Raw genomic sequence first — 21,972 nt, 5'->3', positions numbered from 1 at the left:
AAAGAACGATAAACCACACAGGAACAGTAGCACTGCTTTGACGCTGGGTGCCACCAGTCTGCAAAACCAAGCAGAGAACTTACGTACGACAGAGTATGAGGTACCGTGGAAATGTGTATGGCTTTACGCCAAGTTTAGGTTTTATACATCGCGATTTGAACATGGAAACGTTCTTACGCAACATTTCTGTGCATATGCACCGTTTATACATGAGGCCCCAGGGATGGCTCAAACAAGTGCTGAGGCATTACTCCCTGCTTGTCTGGCTCCCCTGTTCTGATTCCCCTTAGATTTGTATGTATTGTTGATTTATTAGTTTTGGGAACTTTGCGTGTAATTTTTTTTTAATACTGTGTCTTGAATTTTTGTGTTTGTTACTTTTTGAATTTCATCTTGGGAATCATTTTTTATTTTTTTAACTATTTTGTTAATAATCTTTATTATAAAGATTATACTTTTTATTTTATTGAGCCATGGGTTATAGTTCCCCTCTCCCCGTTTTTTTTTTTTTTTGATCAACTGACTTTGAGTTTCAGGGTTAGGTCAATACTTCTGTGTACTAAGGACTACTTTTAGTTTTCATGTCAGTTTAGAAGTGTCATGCTTGTTTTAATGGTTGTGGGCCTAATATCACAACAATAGCATAAAAAAAGGTTTTGTAAAATAGGCCATTTGGCCTCATACAGCTCCTCAGTCCATCATTAGGCTCTGACGCTCCATAACCCCAAACTAAATTAATGAGGGTTGAGAATAAATGTATGTTTGTATATTACAAATCACCAATATTTACTTTCAACTGCATAGACATTTACTTTGGACATAACTTACTGTCATTGCTACTTTTTTGGCCCAGTTACCCTTTGGCTTTAGCAAAGGACATCAGAGTGGAATGGAAAAATTTACCTCACCACTAACAGACCAAGCATTACAACTTTGTTATAGTCCATCTAAATCACCTAAATTAGCCACTACCATAGAACATATGTTCTACAGTCAGGATGGGAAGAGTGACCATTTGACTTATGTATGATTGACTTTGAATTGCTTTTCCCTAAAGACTATAAACTTTTGAAGAGTGGAGATGAGTTACCTACTTTACCTGCTAATTTTATGTTTTTCTTAGTGCATTCTACTTATATTATCACTGTTAGGAGTCTTAAACACTATCTATCTATCTATCTATCTATCTATCTATCTATCTATCTATCTATCTATCTATCTATCTATCTATCTATCTATCTATCTATCTATCTATCTATCTATCTATCTATCTATCTATCTATCTATCATTTGCATTCATCTGTATTACTGTTAAGGATCTCAGAATATTCATTGAGCTGGGCTTTTCTGGATTCATGAGCCGTTATCAAATATAATAGCTGGCAGCATACAAAGGTATCTGTCTAGTTTCTGGTTCTACTTTGGGTTTATGCAGAATTTAGCTATTTTTGTTGTATCAGGATAACTTTTAGGCCTTACAATAGAGTTGTTTCACCTGAATGAAAACGCTTTAAGCAATGATCTCCATTTACAGTATGTTTAAAATAAAAGGCAGCATAAATATCATTATTTGAAAGTAAATAGATTTTGCTATTTACAGTATGGAACCAAATACTGTACATTTCAAAAAGCATTTTTATTCTAAACAATATCTGCAAAATTGAAATTATGGTGATTTATAAGTGTTTTTTATCAAAGGGAAGCTAGGAGTGCCTTCTTTATGTATAAGGACATGTATGTGCAAAGTTGCAAGTGAGAAGATGCATCTGCGTTTTATCTGATAAATACCTGTTCCCAAGTCTAATAATCTGTCTGAAACATAAAACAGTCAAAGTTTTTTTTTCCAATTCAAGTTGATATATATTATATAGTCAAATGTACACAATAAAATACTTATTCAAATGTCTGACTAACGTACATCACCTAGACCAATAAGTATTACTAGTCAAACACAAACTTACGTGTAACTCTCTTGGATCTTCCTGTCTCTTAGCAAGCCTGTGATCCAGACTTTCATCAATAAAATGCTTAGTTTGCTAGAGTTCAGAGTCATGTTATGGCAGCTTTAAATACTCACATGGCTTTAATACTTTGACACTTCGTTTATTGCTCTGTGTGTTATTTACAGAAATCAGACTACAACTTGCTAAAATAATCTATTAATCAATGCACCTGCAAAAAAATCTGCTCCTAATAAAATTACAACTGTTCAGTAGCGTGTTTTTGCTGATTAATATGTAAAGGGTAAGACAGCATTTAGACAACTTTAAAAAATGATGTAATTGAGCTATAACCCCTGAAGGTGGAATGTTTTTGATCATCCTCCAGCTTATGTCCTGACCCTGACTCATGTTTCTGAGCATTTATTTACCAGGATATGGAATAGCCACTATAAAGGCGGACTCCTTTCAAGGTCTCTCTACCCTTCCAAAGCTTTACTTACTTTCTCTCTCTCTCTCTCTTTCTCTCTCTCATTCTTCCCCTTCCCCCTCCCTCCCTGCCTGCAGTTTCTCCACTGCATTTCTTGTTAATGTAACTTCAATATCTCCGGACCAGAAGAAGAAAATAATGGGACCTACAAGATTAAAATTCGGATTGCCTGGAAAAATGGTTTGTGCTTTTTGTAACAAAACATGCTCAGGAGGAAGGAAAAACTGGATAAGCTGATGAATTAACAACATTTGGAAAGGATTTCCATAGATGCTATTTCTAATATCCTGAATACCAGTGATGGAACACCAGAAGAACCAAAAACAAGTGTGATACATTTCCTTGCCTTCATGGACATGTAAACATTTTATTTTATTTTCTTCCTTGAAAAAAGAAAAAGAAAATAGAAAACAAACCTGGTTTCTGCAATCTGAGAGTAACTGAAGTTTTTTTTGACTTCTCACATTTGAATACTGAACAAGTCAAGATCTGCATTCTAGATGCTAGTACCATGAGACCAGACGATATTAATCCCCGGACTGGATTGATAGTTGCCTTGTGCAGTGTCTCTTTAGTGTTTGGGTTTATGTTTACTGTTTCAGGAATAAAGGGTGAAACATTGGGGGATATTCCTTTAATAGCCATTGGGCCAGCTATCTGCCTACCAGGATTAGCAGCAATTCTTTTGGCCAAAAAGACAGATGGGTGTACAAAGTGCCCTTTCGCTAAATGCTGTGCTCGGAAAAGGGCATTAGACAAAGAAAATTCAGAACTGTTGAAACCTTCATGGGACATGGAGTCAGGGAAGGGTAGCAGGGATGGTCTGGATGGACCTGATGACAGCATGCATGTAAGATCAGGTGAAGACTCTGTGTCCTCAACAACTACAGTGGGTGAATCCCGAAGTCTGATTCGTAGAGTTGATGAGAATGAAGTTCTCCGTTACCTGGAGGCATGCTACCCTTCCAATGTTTTCTCTGGGGTGTCCTCCTACTGCGCTCTTGACCAGATGTGCATCCCAGGGGATAGTATAGCATATACTGCCACTCGTAACAGTGTGGTGTACATACCAAGAGACAGTATTGTGGTGTTTTCGCGCAGAGAAAGTAGCCCATATGGAACATATTGCTGCTACATCAACCCTGGAGACTTCACCTGGGGCCATGAGACAGTAGTCTGAATTTTATTTAAAGATATCATTTCCTTGCACTTTTGCGCAGCATGAACCACTGTGCTACAGGTTTATACAATTGAAAAAAGAGTGAAGCTGTCTCAGCCCATTAGTGCCTAACTCTGTTCATGATTAATGTACAGGACAATGTAAGTCAAGGATTACATTTTGAAATCATACTTTTGTGCAATTTATTCATGTAAATAAGTACCTTAGCAGGGCTTACTGTTTGCCAACATCATGAATGTAAACTAAATGTCTACTTTGGTTTTGATTCATTTTCTTCACTGATGCAGCTGCTGTCAGCAAGTTGCCTAACGTTATTCAGCTATTCAAGGCAAGTCTGTAGTTTTTGTTTTTTTTTCAGTTATTTTCTTGGTTAAACAATGCATGGTTATTTCATGACTGAACACTTAATTCAATAATTACAAAAGGTATTTCATTGTTCTGACTGCTTATTAAAGTACTCTCTATGATATGGGATAGATTAGAAAACAAAACTGCTGAAACCTGAAATGGCATTGTAAGATGAAAGTTTGTGTACTTTATAAAAATGTAAATGTAAATATGTGCAGCCAGCATGCTTAGTTAAAACAATGCTTGAAAGTAAAGAATCAGTTATCTCTGAGGATGATTATGGTTATGTCAAGGAGAGTGTAAGGGTATTTAGTTACTATACTAATGGGTGACTGGGGTAAAAATGAACTGCAACCATAAGGTGAATATAAGTGATCCTGTTGAAGAGCAATATCTAAGAAATATTAAAGAAAAATCATTACATTTTAAAAGTAGGTTATTGTTGTTATTGTGTTTATTTTGGGCATTATTTTTGGGCATTTTAAATCAAATGCTTAAAAATTTGATTTACTCTTGCTAACAGTCAGTATTTGTAAGCTTTAATTTAACTTACAATTTTTTTTCAACTTTTATTTATTTTTTAATGTATCCCTGAAACATAAAAAAATGTATGCTTTCAGGAAACTTTAAAAAATGGCATTAATTGTTATAATGATATTATAATAGTAGTAATAATAATAATGAGTAACATCCAAGTATAGAATTTTGACATCAAATGAAAAAGATATGCTTTGTCTTACAATGAAAGCAAGTTTCCATAAAGCTTCTCATATGCTTGCTTAGTTGCATATTGATCAAAAAACTTTTTTATATAAATAAAAAAAAGTATCTACGTTGGATTCTGGATTTCTGTTTCAGAAAAATGTAAAGTATATGGTATTTAAAATAAGGAAATGAAGGAGGAAGTTTGTTAGATACAATACATTTTCTTCATTTGGAAGCATTATCAACATTCAATTATTGGTTTCAAATAGATAATAAATTAAGCCTTACCTTTTATCAGTCTTACATATGGATAACTGACATTTTATCCCTACTTTACATGTTATGCTAATGTTTTTAAATTCATTTCTTTTTTTGTTATTTTTGTAAAGATACATTAAGCAATAAAAATCAATACCAGGTCTGCACAGTGTAATGCAGCTATTCTTACAATTTTATGAAAGTGTGTATGGGAGCTGAATGTATGTGACTGTGTTTTGAACACCAAAGTAAAAGATGTCAGTTTTTCTTTTTTTGCAAGCCTAAATATTTCAGTAAAGGGCTAAATGGGGCCAATGCATAGCCTAACAGCATCTGGCACAAGACAGGGACCAACCCAAACTCCCCCTCTCCCACTCATACTCTTCTGCACCAGGATTCTTGAACTCAGATCCTGGAGAGCCACAGTGTCTGTAGGTTTCATTTCAGCCACTTCCTTAATTACATCTGCAAACTGAACAGACTTATTGACTTCATTTTAACTAAATAACCATTTATAATCATTTCACCACTAGTTATTCTTAATTGAAATGGTGGAACTGAAACAATAACATTCCAGATGTTAAACATTCACAAAATGACTCTGATCTTCTTTCTCTGCTCATAATCATCGTCTTATGTTCAAATCATATCATTAAGTCAGTTGATTCTAACCCAGATATCTGCTTTCTTTCTACAAGGGGTAAAAGGCACACATTGAAGTAAGTGCCAATTCGAAAGGGGTAAGTAAAGTAAGATCCAAAGTTTGAAGTATTGTTTTTTTGATTTCCATCTTACGGTGTTCTTCTGGGACTGCCCTACAGAGTTAGCTTCTGAAGAGCCCAATCAGGCAATAAGATCTTTTATAATGAGATGATATGACTCAGTCCATTAAATGTGTTTAGTTAATTAATAAACAGATGCATCTCAACTGCAGCTTATGTTGCTTAGGCAGATTTTAATGTATTTAAAAAAAAATCATGTGGAAGATATTTTGGGATGGTTCATCTAATAACTAGCCAAATATACCTGGTGGTGGTGGTCTCTTGTTTATACAGTTTCCTTAACTTTGTTTTGTCAGTGTGAAAAAAAGTGGCAGTGCTAACATTTGATTATTTTAATAGTGTTTGAAGCACACATATTACATTCTAATATTGTTGTGACAGTACAACAGCCTCCAACATATTTGCTTTATAAAGTCAAAATCAAAAAATACAACTCTAAACATAAATTAAGACCCCAAACCCATGTCTATTTGCCTGACTTTCTGTCAGTTTTCATTGAGTTTAATATAAAATACCCACTGACTGTTAAGTCATAGGTCCTACATCTTAGCAAAATATAAAGGGAATGCCTGTCTAGCTTAGTACAAGGAACTACGCACATCACTAATGTTAAATGTTTTATGTTAAGATGAAGAACCGTCCATTTAAATATCAATTTTTAACTAGCTTTTCCAATACATGTTGGTGATGTTATTCCTATCATGAAAAACAACAGCAGGTCAGATAGTGGAGTAATTATTTATGTCAGTATATTTGATGCTATAATATACTGTGAGAAAAAAGTAAAAATCACATTAAATGACACAAAACAATTTGCACTTCAAATATAAATGTCCAAAAGAGCTGTCCAGATAGACAGAGATAGGTGTAGCCTGTTAATGTAAAACAGGCACAAAATACTATGACTAAAGAACAATCCTTTTCTGTCTCAGAAATATAATGGATTATGCACATTTAATTATGAGATAACATTGGTACAATAATATATTTGATAAATTATTAGACGTTTTTCAAAATGTTTTTAACTTTGGTGTAATTCTCTTTTTCTTTAATTAACTGATTATTTCAATATGGGACGCGAGTTATGAAAGAAAGAAAAATGGATTGAACAGAATATATTTAGATTAAATTCCATAAACACACTTCAAAAGACTATAATAATTATAATAATAGCAGGAATAGCAGAAAAATGCAAGTGTGATAGCCATACTTCATGCTGGAAATGGGCAGTGTAAATGTTGCCCTTGTGCTGCATATTTGATCATTTTTCATTTTAAAGATCACAAAACCTGACATTGAGGGATATATTGTTGATGATTTCCAAAGGAAAACTGACATGTGACACACCATGAAGGAAATGTTTGGACACATAATTATTAATTATCCATTTTTATTCTGGATCTGAAAAAAAATGATGTAAAGGGGACATGATGGAGCAGACCACACGTCAACCTACAGCGCCATAACCTGCTTTGCTTCCCAGGTGTCACTTTCACCTTTATATTACAGTTTTTTACCCTGGCCACTGCATTCTGCACCCAGGTTTACTGCATTTCCTATGCAAGCGTGTACTTTTCCACGTGACCCTGCATGGTTTTGAAATTGACTTGCACAACTAACCTTCTTTTGTTCTTCATAAAATCACTGCATTTTTGCATCAGACATTTTACTTTGTTTACTGATTCAACGTTTAGTAGTTTTATTTCTAAACATTCTTAACATAGCAGTCATTGTTCTCATCGAATACATTTTTTCTATATATTTATATAATCTCTTTATTTGACCCAACATATTTATATTTTCACAAACTAATAAGCCATTACTATAATAAAATAGGAGCCGGAGTAACTTCAGTTCTTGAGAACATAACCAGAGTTGGTATTTTAACCAGAAGGAAAACCCCTCCAGGAGGAGGAATAAATGATTTTCGGTAGCAGATTTAGCAGAGTGCTTTTGGCCTGAAGTCTAATATTTAGATGGGTTTCCTCCACAACACTTGTCATTTTCTCACAGAGCAAATACACGGTGTTAGAACAAAAGGGAACTTGCAAAACATGAGCCTGGGTGTGTGCTTGAGTTTGCTCTGCAATAGCCTCTTTCACAAAGCAGACTTCTACCTTGTGACAGCGTTAGGATCGATTCTAGCTCTGCAATATGGTGCAGTGGGTAGTATCCTGGGTTTGTCCAGTCATTTTCTATGTGGGGTTTGAATGGTTTTTATGTCTGTATTGGTTTTTCCCACGAACTCTAGATTTCTTCCTACGTCCTCAAACATGTGCAAGTAGCTGTAGTTTCCCAACTGGCCCTGTGTGTGTGAGTGTCTTATGCTGCCAGGACAGGCTTCAGCCCTCATGACCCTGAATTAGATTTAGCAAGTTTTAGAATGTTGTGTGATGTTATAGATTAATATTTTAGCAAAGTTACAGTGATATTCTGCTACTTGGTTTTAAATTACACAAGAGTAAACTGGATTTTCTGCACAAAGTAAATCTCAGTGTGCTTGTACAGGTAGAAATGTATTATTATAAGCTGTAAATTTGATAAACTGCCTAATAAAGCTCAAATCACGCAGCTGTTATTCAATTTGACCATTATTTCTGCACCTGTAAATGACACCCAAGTAATACTGTGACTTCAGTATTGTTAGATAAAAAATAAAAACAACTGAAAAAATATTTAACACTTTTGGGCAGCAGGCATATTGTTGAAAATGCTTTTTCTTGTTAAGAATCTCACTAAAATAATCAGCAAAATGTTTTATGTACATTTACAGTACAATACAGCAATTAAAATTATAAAGAAAAATATCTGTGTATAATTATAGAGATCTCTAAATGAATACCAGATTTTATTTTACATTATCTTGGTGAAGTTTCACAAAAAAAATATCTTTCTTGAAAAACAGATTAACAGTCTTCAGTGATAGCAACAAAGTGCTTGATTGCTGCAGTGAGTTTTGACAGAAACATTTAATCTTAATGTCCCTTGATGCGTCACAGTACACACAATATGAAATTAAATTGTTAGAGGATCACCCCTTAAGAAATTAGTGTTACATTGAAGGCCCATTATGAGTGACCGAGGGTCCTACTGACTCTTTAGTTTTATTTCTGTACTTTTGAACTTTCTGGTAGCAAAATAAGGTTATTATCAGTGGTGTAAATGAATCAGTATATTCTTTACCAAAAAGCACTTCCTCAGAAAAACTATAAGAAAACAAGAGTTTTTGCCAAACTTTCTTTCAAATTCTGACTAAACATGGCAAAGTGTCATCTAAATGCCTTCAGTAGTTTTGCACAATTCTGACATTGGTTAACTAAGAGATAGGAGTAGAAATTATGAATTATTTGATATCTTTGACAAAACCTATCTTGGGCAAATGACAAGAAGTTTCAGAGCCTTTTGTGTTCAAAAGGCTGAAACTACAGAAGTAGTAATGGAGCTGTAGGAGGGATTTCAAAATATGAAAATGAGTGGAGTGGAGTCCTGTCCTGTTGATTGCATGCTTCCCCGGCCCTTTAAATATTTTTGTAGTAGAAGACATAAATGTGACAAATTTATGATATAGCCTTACACTCACCATTTATTTCTTGCCTTCTGTTTCAGTCATAACCTCAGATCTCCATACAGCACATAACAAGCAAAAATTTACTTTTAGTGGCAACATGGAAAGTGATGGAACAAGAGATATTCTGCTTCCTTTTCTGCAGTGAGCAACAAGCAAACTAGCAAAACGTTTCTCATAAAGTGTGACTTAAAAACTGCAATTTAAGGTAATTTACCAATACACTTTTAATTTTTTATGCTAAAACAGCCCGTTGTGTTATAAGCAAAATCTACCTTGTTTGTATGTTTTAAGAATTGCCAAAAAATTCTGACAACTAGTGTAACTGAAAAGTGTCAAAGATTCTGAGGCATTGCAAGTTCAGAGTTTTTGGGAATGCTGCAGTATTACTTGTTTCTTTGTGTTTTAACTCATAGTTGATGGTTTTACAAGGATGCTCCACTAGAACCACACCGTTTCCAGGTGCAAGGTTAGGCGGACGCATTTCACTGTAGCTTCTTGATTTTGACATGGTTTTACAAGCACCAATTCTAAATATACAGAGCTACACAAGCATGCTTTATTATCACACTTCTGCCATTGTTTTATAAGAGCTGATGCAAAACTTCATGCAAGGATAATTCTTTATTCCACTTCTGACTTCAGAAATGTAGGTATAGGTTTTATGAGCTCTGAATTTTGGAGATGGGGAAACTTTAGATTTTATGAACCCCCAGAAGATATGGGGCACAGGCAAAAAAGTATGCACCCATAGGTAACAGGATAACTACACCACATGTACTGCATATTAGCTTCATAACATTAGCAAAAGCACTGATTGGAGTACATGTATAGCACAGAAGATGTTATGATGCCAAACAGCAACACAAGAACAGAGCCACATGAGAGACTGAACATCTAGTGTTATCTGGGCGTGGTGTGTATTACCACATCTTTATTTGCTTTGGTGTATAAGATTGTTTAATATTAATATTTTGAACATAATAACATTAAACTCAATTAACTGCTTGCTTATCTGGCTTGCATTCTTATTTACTCTACCACCAGGGATTAAGTGCAGGTTGAATGTTCCAAGTGCTGTTAAATGTCAGAGTAAAAGAGAATTAGACAATATGCTGTGGATCCAACATTAAAAAAGTTTGCACAGGTAAAAGAAGGTATATACTGTATATTGAGAAGAGGTTTTCTCAAAAGCCTTTCAATGATAAAACACTCAGGTTACTATGTAATGGGCTGTTATTCAGCTAAAAGAAGAATTTCAAATGCAAGAAAAGACATGTAGTAAAGAAAAAAAAAATACCAAATTAGAAATACACTCTATTTTTAGAAATTCAGGAATTTTAAATAGTTTTATTTAATCTTTAATACATTTATTTTTACAGGTTTTCTCATGAAAGATATTACAACTGGCAAAGTTTAGTACATTAAAAATGCTTTTTAATTATAATTTTTAGACTTCAAGTACATAATAAAACAAAGCTTCAAAGCAAATATAACTAATGTTAAAATGTTTTACCATTATTATTAGTCTGTGAATAGTTCTAGTTGATATTCAAAAGATTATTTGTAGATTTCTGTGACATTTAAAACAGATTACTGTACATAGATAAAGTAGATTATGATAAAGTTTTAGAGATGCTTAATGTGACAATGTTAGGGAGGATTTACAGAACACACCTGTATTGGGAAGGAGCAGAACCTTTCTTATGATTTTTAAAACATTTTTTTCTCATTTTTAAAGATTTTGTTGTGCAGTATGGTGTGCCTCCTACACAGAAAAGGAAATGTGAGTAGCTTTGATTTAAGGACCTTACAAAGATACTGAATTACTTTTTAAAACCAGTATAACCTGCTATGTTATAAGCAAGGCATACCTTAGAATGCTTTTACAGATTTAGATAATTTCTTGCAGTAATTTACATAATTTGATTATTAATTTAAATAGAAACTGTCAAGACTATGTGGAGCTATATGTCCAGAGTTATTTTGTTTTAGAAAAGCTGTGTATGGTGTGACTTGGCTATACATGTTTATACTGATATAAAATAAGCAGAATTACTGGTATGAGTACAAAATGACACAAAGACATGATTTGTTATGGCAGTATTGCTTCTAACATCAAAAATGTAAAGAAGATAATAATAATAATAATAATAATAGTTTTCATGAGCTTCAATGAGAGGCAATTGCCTCAGGAATAGGCAGAATTTAATTTCATGAACCTCAATGAGAAGCAAGTTACCTTAGGAACAGGTAGACGCTAGTTGTATGAGCCCTAAATGAAAAGTGATGAGGTATTAAGATGAAACCATCTTGTGAACAGGACCACACCATGCACCCAAGCAAAACTTTATATAGTGATACGAAGAGAGAATGCAATCCATTAATGCCTTGACTCACTGCTGAAGTTTCAAGCAACTACAAGACTTTCCTGGAACAACAGCACACATATTGAATGTTTTGCTGGTCTTCATCTGCTTTACAGATCTACAGGTCAATCTTGCTTATAATGGGTGGATTGCCACACTCTGTTTGCTTTTGTTTCTGGCTCTAGCCAATCGGCATAATTTGTGAAGATTAAAGTTGTTGCACTATTCTACCACCGGGGACTGAGTTCCTTTTTCAGATAAGGTCAATCAGGAACTACTGATAGAAGGAAGTGGGCTGTAGTCCTTTGTGTAGGTACATTGCACCTATGAAGTATATATCCCCAAAGGTTGGTAAGTGTAAGAATAGGCAAATCAAAGTAGCCACAGACATATAACTGTGTGTCTACATGAAAAAATATCTGTAAGATCAAAAAGAGGATTTATACTTTAAGGAGATGTTGCCCCAAAGACTCTCCATGACAAAATGCCATATTGTTTGACATATTTTAAAAATTATTCCAACTTAGTGGAAATACTTGCATCTAACTGGTCATTGCAGGCACAATATGGTGATGCAGTTGTTAGTGCTTCTGCCTCACAGGTCATAGAGCTTGATCTGTATTCTTACATTGCTATCCATATGTTGTTTGTATATTTTCTTCATGTACAGTATGTACAGATTTTCTCTACTTGTAGTACAATGGTTATTCTGTTGTCTTACAACTTCATGGGCTTGTTTTCAAATCCTGGTTCTATAGTTTTTTGGGTCCCCACACCCCTAAGAAATGGCAGTTATGTTAATTGGAGACTTTACAGTCAGTTTCCCTACTTAAGTGAATATGATTGTGCAGATGTGTGAATGTACCTTGCAATAGACTGAAACCCTGTTTGGCACTGGTTTCTGCCTTCTAGCTATTTCTTTTAGGGCTCCAAGGTAACCTAGTACTGGCATACGTAAGTTAAGAATATGGATGAATAGTTGGACTTTGGTAAAAGGCAACTCCAACTTCACCTGGTAGGTGTGATTCAGTATGGCTCCAACTAATCCGGGAATGCTTCATGATTTAAGACTGCTGTGATTGGGGTAATTGAATAGAGAGCTTTAGAAAATGAGTGTTCACTATAATTATTTATCTAATACATTCAAGCAAGACTTCTGTGACCACCCCTCCTAAACTGTGCTAATAACTCATTTAATTGTCACAGGAAGTCTATGTACAAACTGGATTAGGAAACCTTATGGGCATGTCGATTTACACTCTCTAGTGTTTGGTGTAGGTGTGGATGCATGCATGAGTATGTTCTGCAATGGCCTAGTGACCTGTCCAAGGTTGTTTTCTGCTTTGTCCCCAGTGTCACCCCAAATATAGTCTCAGAGTGTCAGAATACATAATTGGATTCTATGGGTTTGAGACGGATGAAAACAATAATAAAACAAAACTAGGAATAGTGTAGCTAGCTACACCAAAATCTAAATTAATACAAGTCCAGTTTACTTTGACCTCCTGAATGGCAATTTGTAGAATCCGTTTAAGTCTTCCAAGGATGAAGAGTACCATTCTGTTTTGCTGTTCTGTTTGTAACACTAGCATGACCCATGCAAGCCCAGTGGTGCTGGTGGAGGAGTGATAAGTGTAAAAGACATTTTCTCACAAATAGGGTAATAGACATGACAGTTTGGAAAAATCCTAAAATGAAGAAAAACTAATTGAAAGTTACAAGCATGTTGCAGTACTTACTCTTCAGACAGCACAACATGAATAAATGTCTAAGAACATACAATTTAACAACAAATCAGAATATAAATTGAATAATTTAAGCATAATGTGCTAATGAAGTTATATTAGAATTTAGAAATCATATAAGCAATGTGCAGTCATTATTTTGATGCATATTAAATATATGTAAATTGCATATGTCATGCTGAAATTGAATTTTGGGAAATGAGCATCTTTAGTGTGGTTAATAAGCAGCTCTTTAGTGTCTGAAAAGAGTCTAATATCATAACACTCATAGTAGCAACTTATCTAACTGTTGAACCTTAAACTTATGTCTACTATTTTCACACAGATTAAAATAATTACTTTTCTGTAGGTTGCTGAAATAAATATGTATAATATGTCCAAATTATGGTATGGTAGTAGTATGAAAGTAGAAGCAGTTGAATTGTTATGAAGTACTGTATATACAGTACTACAGTATACGAATATAATAATATAATCACATGCAGCCAGTCTTATATTAGGAATTCCTTTCATTTACAATATGTATTGGCTCCTTTAGACATCTATGTTTTTTATGATGCTTTGGCTGTGATATCTTGTTTTAGCTAAGAAATGTATAAGCTTGTATTTCATTACTTACCGCCACATACTGCTTCTCCAAATGTTTTCATTTGCTCCTGGCTAAAGCAAGACTTTAACTTTCTTTTTAAAAATGAGTCAATGAGTGGCCAACATATGCACAATGATTAATTTACCAATATGTTTAAATGAAATGCTCAAGCACTATGGAGAGGACACTAAAAATAGAAGATTTCTCTGCCATTTTATTAGGATGGAAGAATTCACACATACAGGAGGGATACATTCAAGTGTCATGCAATTGGCATGCAAAACAAAACTTGTACAAAGGCAAACAAATTAAAAAAAGACAAAAAGAGAGAGAATTTGGCAAACTCTAATGTTCTGCAAGGCAGGACTATTTCTTGGTACTTAGCTCTGCTCCTTCACAGCCTATAGACTGGGTTTGTTTTTTTGGCCCATTCACAATGTCACTGCGGAATCTGCACATTTTCTCCATGGCATTTTTTCCCTACATCACAAACAAGTTTGTGCTTCAAAGGCCAGTAGGGTTTATGTAAAGTAAGTAGTAAGCTTCCCTCAGTAATTTTATTTATTTTTAAAATGTTAATAACAGCCCCCCACTTTCTCTTCTAAAGCAACTTTTTTCCAGCTTACTATCATATGCTCAATGTAATTACTTATCTAGTAAAATATTATTTCTTGTAGAATGTAAAATTGTCTTTGTGCTGAGTGCTTCAAGTCTGTTTCTGGTTGAGTTCAGCTATGGGGGCTTGATGTTCATTGCCACTATTAAAATGAGAACTTCCTCATACTGTATGTTTTGCATTTCTAGTTCAAGCTGTTCCCAGTCAAGGCCATTCCAACATACTTCATAAACTCAACAGTGAAAGCAGAAATGCAGATAAATATTTGTTCAGTAAACAGCAACCTGCGCAGCTAATACATAAAAGAAAATACTCCATACATTCATGCATTCAGTCCAAGAACACCGAATATAATTCTTCAGGCTGATGTGGTCCCAAATGTATAATTTCCAGTTTTTGTTCTATGTCCACAGTACTAAATTGTACTGAACTTAAATAATCAAAGACATATGGGATAAATTATAAAGTATTATGGTAGACATTAGAACTCAGCACAATGTTGTTTTGCAGAAATCAAGTGTACAGGATTGATGAGCTTTGTGGGGCTGAATGGCCTGTTATCATGAAAATTGTTCTAATGGATGTGATTCATGATTTAATACTGATGACTATTCCAGTGCAATGAGATGTAAAAGTTTACACAGCTATTAAATTGTGTTACAGAATGTTCAAATAATGGTCGTCTGAAATGGTTCTATCCTTTAGTCCCCATGGCAGAACTGAAAAGTTCAGGGGTCACATGCACAAAAACACAAGAACTTCTGTGGGATTGAAGGGACAGTTCAAGCAACCTGGAAACAGGCCATTGGCAACAAGCACAAAAAATCCCATAATATATTTTTCTAAATAAGAAACTGCAATATATTTTAACAATATGTTAAATTATGAGATGAGTTTAGTATAGGGTTGCCAGACGTCCCTTATATACGGGACATGTCCCATATTTGATACGGGTCTGACCTGTACGGACCTTTCAGGGACACCCAAATGTCCCGTATTTAGTTCATTTCCAAGTTTCGTAATAAAAATATATTTTTACTACCTTCTTACGGTACTTAGTTGTAACTTTACAAGTAATTATACTTGCTTTTCTCAGATTCTCTTGATGAAAATAACCCAAATGTAATGAGGAAACTAGTGTTTGCTGCCTGTTGCTGAGGTTGGCTAAGGATAGTGACACTGTTACTGTTTTGCTCTCCAGCCGCGCTGCTGTGCAGTTCTGTGTCAGCATTGCAACATACAGGGTCAACAAAGTGTGTTGTTACCATTTGCCACGGCCCACTTTTTTTCTAACTGCCTGTATTAAATAATAATAATATTTCTCTGTTGTCTGTATTAAATAAATATTTTCAAATTATTTCACTTTTACAGAATTTTTTTTAGCTTGTATTAAATAATTTTCAAATGATTTTACTTTTGTTTTCCTCATAGCCCATTAAAATTCTTGCTTTATGTTTTTAACTTATGTCTCTACTTTCATATAATATATTGGTCTGGGTGTGTAGGGGGCATGTATAAATTTATATATATAGTAATATAGAGAGAGATTTTAAGAGTGTCCCGTATTTCTAATTTACAAAAACAGAGCAATCTGTGATGTGATGTTATATGATAACACTGTTACAGTTGTTGCATTATTTAAACTTTAGGAGGCACAACCTCCTCCGCATGTTGCTTTGTTTTAGTTCAGTTCAACACTGTATTTTACTACATTTTTAAGGTGTACGATCATCACATTTGACTTTTTCATAATGTGAATTAACATAATGGAACAGGAACGTCCACAAATAAAGACATTCTGCTAGTCACAGCTACTGCATGCCAATGTTCAAACAAGAGTTCACAAACAGCTTTTCAAAATCACTGGAAGAAACCATCATTGATGCTAAGAAATAGTTGTGCTCCCTGGCATAATGATTCTGTTTACATACTGATTAGACTATATAAATTATTGACAAATATGATATACTGCAGTCAAAACAGCAGATGATATATGTTAATGTCTGAATAAAATGACAGAAAAGCATAAAGGTAAAATTAATTTTCTTTGCGTAGAAAGGAAAATGCGATGAGTTCTTAAATGTGTAAATCTTTAGACAGGATTTATATGGAGATAATTACTGGCAAATGCTGGAATAGTCTTACAATTATCACTGGGTGTCTCACTAATCCCAGCAGTCTTGACTGGAGTCTCCTCAGATGTGGAGGCAGGTTGCTTTCCATCTAGCCAGTAGGTGACCATATCCCCTTTACCCTGTAATTAAAATAAGCAATCAGTATTTCTGATTAAAAATATTAATCAATTATTAGAGGGTTCTTGCATCACAGGAGCTTAAAGATGTACTAGGATGTTCTTTTAAGTAGTCCCACTGCATGTCTAAAATAAATCCAAATCACTTTCAGATTGAACTGAGCAAGAAAAAAGCAAACCATTAGCTAGCAGACAGCCTATTGATAAGCAGTAAAAGAATCTCTCCTGAGTCGAAGGTTGTAATGGTCCAGTTTTATGCCATGTTACATGTTTGCAGTGTCATGTCTTTTTCCCCCATTTATTTAATGATGAAGCATTGCAACAAAACACAACTCAGCACCTGACAAAGAAAGTAATCTGAACAGAGAGCCTCATCTAAAATAGTTCTTTATATGTAATGTAAAACAGCAGATTGAGCAAGTATGTTAGGCACAGGACTGGCATGCTTAATTTAGAATTAATTTAAAGAGTTTTTCCTATATTCTGGAAATATTTTTAAAAGATCCTCTTAAAGAGTATTAGCTTTTCTCCAGTCTGAAATAATATAGGACATGGCTTTCCCACTGAGTTTTAGAAGATGAATTGGGAGACTTCCAGTTGAGCAAGATTGAGCAAGTTTGTCAAGATTTCTGCATCAACTAGTTTGTTCTATATTCCCATAATTCAGTGTAAAGAAGTGTTTCTTGGCCTCAATCTTAAATTTACTGCTCCTTAATTTCCAGTTGTGTCCTTGAGTACATGATTTGATTTAGTTACAGTGTTCTGTTGGATCAAATTTACCTTTGCCTTTGAAACTTTTGATGATCTGAATCAGGTGTCCACATGTCCAATATAATAGTCACTTGGTGAGAAAGAGCTTTGCTTGGCAATTTTGAGGACACAATAGACACATCCATGGATGGTGTGCCAGTCCATAACAGGGTGCACATATACACAGTCACCAATAACAAGTAATTCATACTGTATATTCATGGAGAAAACATGCAAAAAAATCAAATCCTGGTGTTGTGAGGCAGGGATTCTTGCACTCTGAGGCCTACATTAAACACAGCGGTACTAGGTAACCCAGTTAAAACTAAATGTAAACATGTAATATAGATTTGGCTCCTGTTGTTTGATTGCATGCTGAATTTCTCTCTCTGCCTGTTGTTAAAGGATTAAGCATGGGCATGTGTGATGTTATTGGTAATGAGCAGGTAATATCTGTAAAATTTTTTTTTTTGAGTGTCAGGAATACGATTCCATAATTCTGTCCACATTTGGACTATACAAAATGGCTTACCTTTACTTGCAAAGTCCCTCGACATGTCAGTACATAACCACTAATTTCTTGCAGCAGACAGTATGAACCAGAACTACACTGTATTTTCAGAGCTAAAAAAGAAAATACTCAAGAATACAGATATGCCACACATGCCAGGAAGAACATTACAAAAATATTTTGCGTATCACACCTTGTTATAAAAACAAAATGCACCACTGTGTATAACATTAATAGATAAAAGATCTAGGAAAACCAAAATGAAACACTCCTTTATTAGAAATTGTACCTTAGAGAATATTGGGTAATGCACATATTATTTATTGTATTATAGCATGTATTATGCTGTCTGTTATTGGTTTCAATTAATTATGAACTACAGCTCTTCTATACTCTTGTATCATATTGTCAGCAATGGCTGCTAAGGACATATTCTTCAAATTATAAGGTTAAGTGGAAAACCAAATGTTATCTAAAACTACTTTTTATCTTCTTTTCTTAAACCATGATTGCAGGAACTAATTAAACAACACTTTAAACAATAAGAATAAGAGACCAACAGAACCCAGTTTGATGGCTGGTGCACTAAATATTTGTTTTTTCAAAGGGAAGAGCTGTTTTTAATTACAGTATTAATAATACTTTATAATATGTTTCATTAATTTCATGAACAAACCTTTATAAAAGCTGAACAATTTCAATACTACATTAGATAAGACAATCCACAGTTAATGAAGATATCATCTATAAAGATTTATTATATAATATTTGCTAATACTTTATAGTAAAAGTTGTCAAAAAGGGTTACCAAATTGAGAATGTGTTCTTCATATTATTTGCTTTATATTATCTTTAGTGGATGCGTTTATTTAAAAAAACAGGCTACAGCATATTGGTTAGTGCCCACTGAAAGCCAATCACTTTTCCCTTTAATAACTTACTAAAAAACACAATTTAAATTGTTTTTCAAATTCTTTGAATGCATAAATACCACAGATACATGAAGTAATAATAGGCTGGAACCATATGTCAAAAATGTAATTTAAAGATGTCTTTACTTTAAAAGCATTGGCTGTTTCTTATACAAAGAACACAAGAACAGAGAGAAGCAGGCATGGAAAAATATGCCAGCTCTTAAGATTATCTCATCTTTGAAGACAACATACTCGGCTCATTATACAAAAGAGACTGAAAGGGCTTGGCTCTTTTCATGAGACGTCTTGAGTTCTTATATCTGGTAGGTGGTCCTGAATGTTAAATACAATTTTGTTATGGCAGAAAATCATTGATCAAATTTAAATAACCTCAGATGTACTGGTGAATATTAAGTAACGTAAAATGTTCATAGAAGTGTACAAGGAATAACCATAACTATCAACAAGACTTTGCAAAGCCAATCAATTAGTAGTTTGATTGAGTTACTTGATATAGCTCTTTTCATAGTGGGCTCAACCTTAATAACCTTAATAAAGTCATTAACAGTGTTATGTGTGAGTAACTAAAACAATGCTTAGGTATATAAAAAATGTAGATTAACAACTTTTTCAAGTTTTTTTTTTTTTTTTTAGCAATTTTCCTGATATATGACTTCCGTTATTACCCTTTACATACAAGTACATAATTATATAAAAGCATGTAATTTCACTTGTGTATTGTAAAAGTAGTTGTTATATCTGAAAGTAGCTTAACTAAGAATATTCTGATGACAGCTATTTGGCTAAAATGTTGGCCAGGTAATTAAATTGAGGTTCATACCTTGACTTGTTGATTCCATTCGTGAAGCTGTGTTCACCGTATCACCAAACAAACAGTACCGAGGCATTTTTGTTCCGACCACACCAGCTACAACTGGACCTAAAGTGGAAGCAATAAACAATACACAGCCAGGTCATAAAATTATAAAGCAATTCGTAATAATCAGGAAAAGTATGAAATCGATCAATAAATCTGTGAAGTTTTAATTTATAGTGAAAACTCAACAAATTATCAGTGTTAATTTTCAGTGATGAAAGCAATATTTATATACACATACTGTACATATAATATACCTGTATATGTTATATAGTACTTGTCAGATAATACAAAGAGTACATGACAGGTGTAGGCACCTTTGCTTCCCCATGTGGGGATCAAACCTTGGACATCAGCACCTGAAGCAAAGCCTCAAATGTTGCACCACGGCAGCTGGTTCGCTTACTTGACGGGGTGTAGATCGGAAAATTACATCCATAGGTCTGATTGCAATCTGATTATTTGGGTGGTCACCTACCAGGTGCTTCTTGCAAATGAGAAGGCATGGCAGATGGTTGCCCACTGGCTGACCAACCATAAGTGTTAACTGTCTTGGCCTGTGCTATATAGACAATCTTTTAAATAGGCAACACACTTCTATATTTCACAAGTCTAAGAACACCTTTAAAGCTCATAAATTAATCATACAGTTTCTTACTTCTATACTTTGTGTCTCTCTTGTATTCTGACAGGTGCCTGGGGGTACTGTGATCTTACTGCTGAACTGATCACAGAGCTGCACAAAACAAATTATGACAAAATGTGTGGTGGAGATAAGTAGCTTATTACATTGCGTCCACAATTTTTTTGAGTATTATAAGCATGTCTTGAAGAAGATCTGAGACTAAGCTACTACAGTGTACCTTACACAAGGAGGGCAGAAAAAAATAAAATTATTTCACCAATCAAGGTTAGCTGCATAAAGTTGCTGTCTTATTATTACTACAGTAGTACTACTAGTAGTACCGCATGCCTGACCTGTTGCATCTCCTCTTCCTCCTCCTCATTGGTGTGCTCTGGCTCATCTAAGTAAGGCTCACCAACTAGATATTTTGTTAAGGTCTCTTTCAAAGACATACAGGGCAGTAAAAAGGTATTTGGTAATTCTTCCTGATTTCTTCTATTATTGCACATTTTGACCATTAATGTTTTTTGGTTTTTAACCAAAGTGTAATATTATATAAAGGGCACTTGAGTGAACAAGTAACAATTTCTGTTTCACTTATTTCTTTTATTGCAAAGTCATCCAACAGTAAATTGCACTATGGGAAGAAGCACTATTATTGCCCTCTTAAACTTAATAACTGTTTGTGCTACCTTTACCTACAATAAAAAGCAACTAATTACTTCTTGTAATATCAGTCTTTCCTGTAATTGTGAAGGTGGTTCGCTGGTGAACTGTTTTAAGTCTGGAACACTAGTAAGTTTCCGAGCAGGAGCTTGTTTCAGGATCTGCTACAGTATCTGTATTGGGTTTCTGTCTGGATTTTGAATATACCAGTCAAAAACTTTAATTTTGCTGTATTTCAGCCATTCTGATGTGGACTTACTTTTATAATATGAATCAATGTCTTGCTATGTGACTCAAAAACACTTCAGGTTTAGCTAACTGATGAAGGACATGAAATTCTGTTTAGGAATTCCCAGGTACAGAGCTGAAATCCTGGTGCTTTCAATTATGACAAGCCTTCCAGGTCCTGAGGCAGCACACAGCCTCTGTCATATTTGACTATTGATATGATGTTGTTACTGTTAAATACTGCATTTGTTTTATGCTAGACATAATGGGGACTCGTATCTTTGAAAAAAACTATCCATTCCACCAAAACTCAAGGGGCTCATCCAGGTGCTTTTTGCCAAATAGTATATGAACATGTACTGTATATTCTTTTTGGCTTGCAGTGGTTTTCCCCTTTCTAATCTAAAATAAATCCCATTTTTACTTGGTATGTTTCTGATTATAATAAGTATGGACCTTTTTTGAGGCAAAAAAATTCAGAAATTCTTTGGATTTTATTTTGTGGCTTCCTAAATCATTTTTCGATGTGCCCATGGGTGCATTTTGTTATGCTGGCCACTCTG

The 21,972-nt window shown here is 34.4% G+C and overlaps 2 protein-coding genes across 2 annotated transcripts in view; one reads left to right on the top strand and one right to left on the bottom strand.

The window, feature by feature from the left end:
• The first annotated feature begins 2,448 nt into the window (after positions 1 to 2,448).
• On the top strand, positions 2,449 to 4,415 carry LOC114655111 (transmembrane protein 215-like). The gene has a single exon (XM_028805989.2). The coding sequence runs from the start codon at positions 2,942 to 2,944 to the stop codon at positions 3,608 to 3,610; it is 669 nt and encodes a 222-aa protein (XP_028661822.1). The 5' UTR covers positions 2,449 to 2,941; the 3' UTR covers positions 3,611 to 4,415.
• Positions 4,416 to 16,679: 12,264 nt separating this feature from the next.
• Positions 16,680 to 21,972, bottom strand: part of LOC114654133 (atrial natriuretic peptide receptor 1-like) — a 74,062-nt gene continuing 68,769 nt past the window's right edge. Inside the window, exons 22-24 of the mRNA XM_051929460.1 lie at positions 19,855 to 19,953; positions 18,121 to 18,212; positions 16,680 to 16,841 (exon numbers count right to left, since the gene is read on the bottom strand). Coding sequence (XP_051785420.1) covers positions 16,680 to 16,841; positions 18,121 to 18,212; positions 19,855 to 19,953 — 353 coding nt within the window. The remainder of the gene's footprint in view (positions 16,842 to 18,120; positions 18,213 to 19,854; positions 19,954 to 21,972) is intronic.

This window comes from Erpetoichthys calabaricus, chromosome 7 (assembly GCF_900747795.2).
Source record: "Erpetoichthys calabaricus chromosome 7, fErpCal1.3, whole genome shotgun sequence".
Lineage (NCBI taxonomy): Eukaryota > Metazoa > Chordata > Cladistia > Polypteriformes > Polypteridae > Erpetoichthys > Erpetoichthys calabaricus.
This window is presented reverse-complemented; position numbering and strand designations above follow the sequence as displayed.

What these genes read in the sequence shown, in the direction of transcription:
- LOC114655111 (XM_028805989.2), top strand. Translation starts at nt 2,942, where the DNA reads ATGAGACCAGACGATATTAATCCCCGGACTGGATTGATAGTTGCCTTG.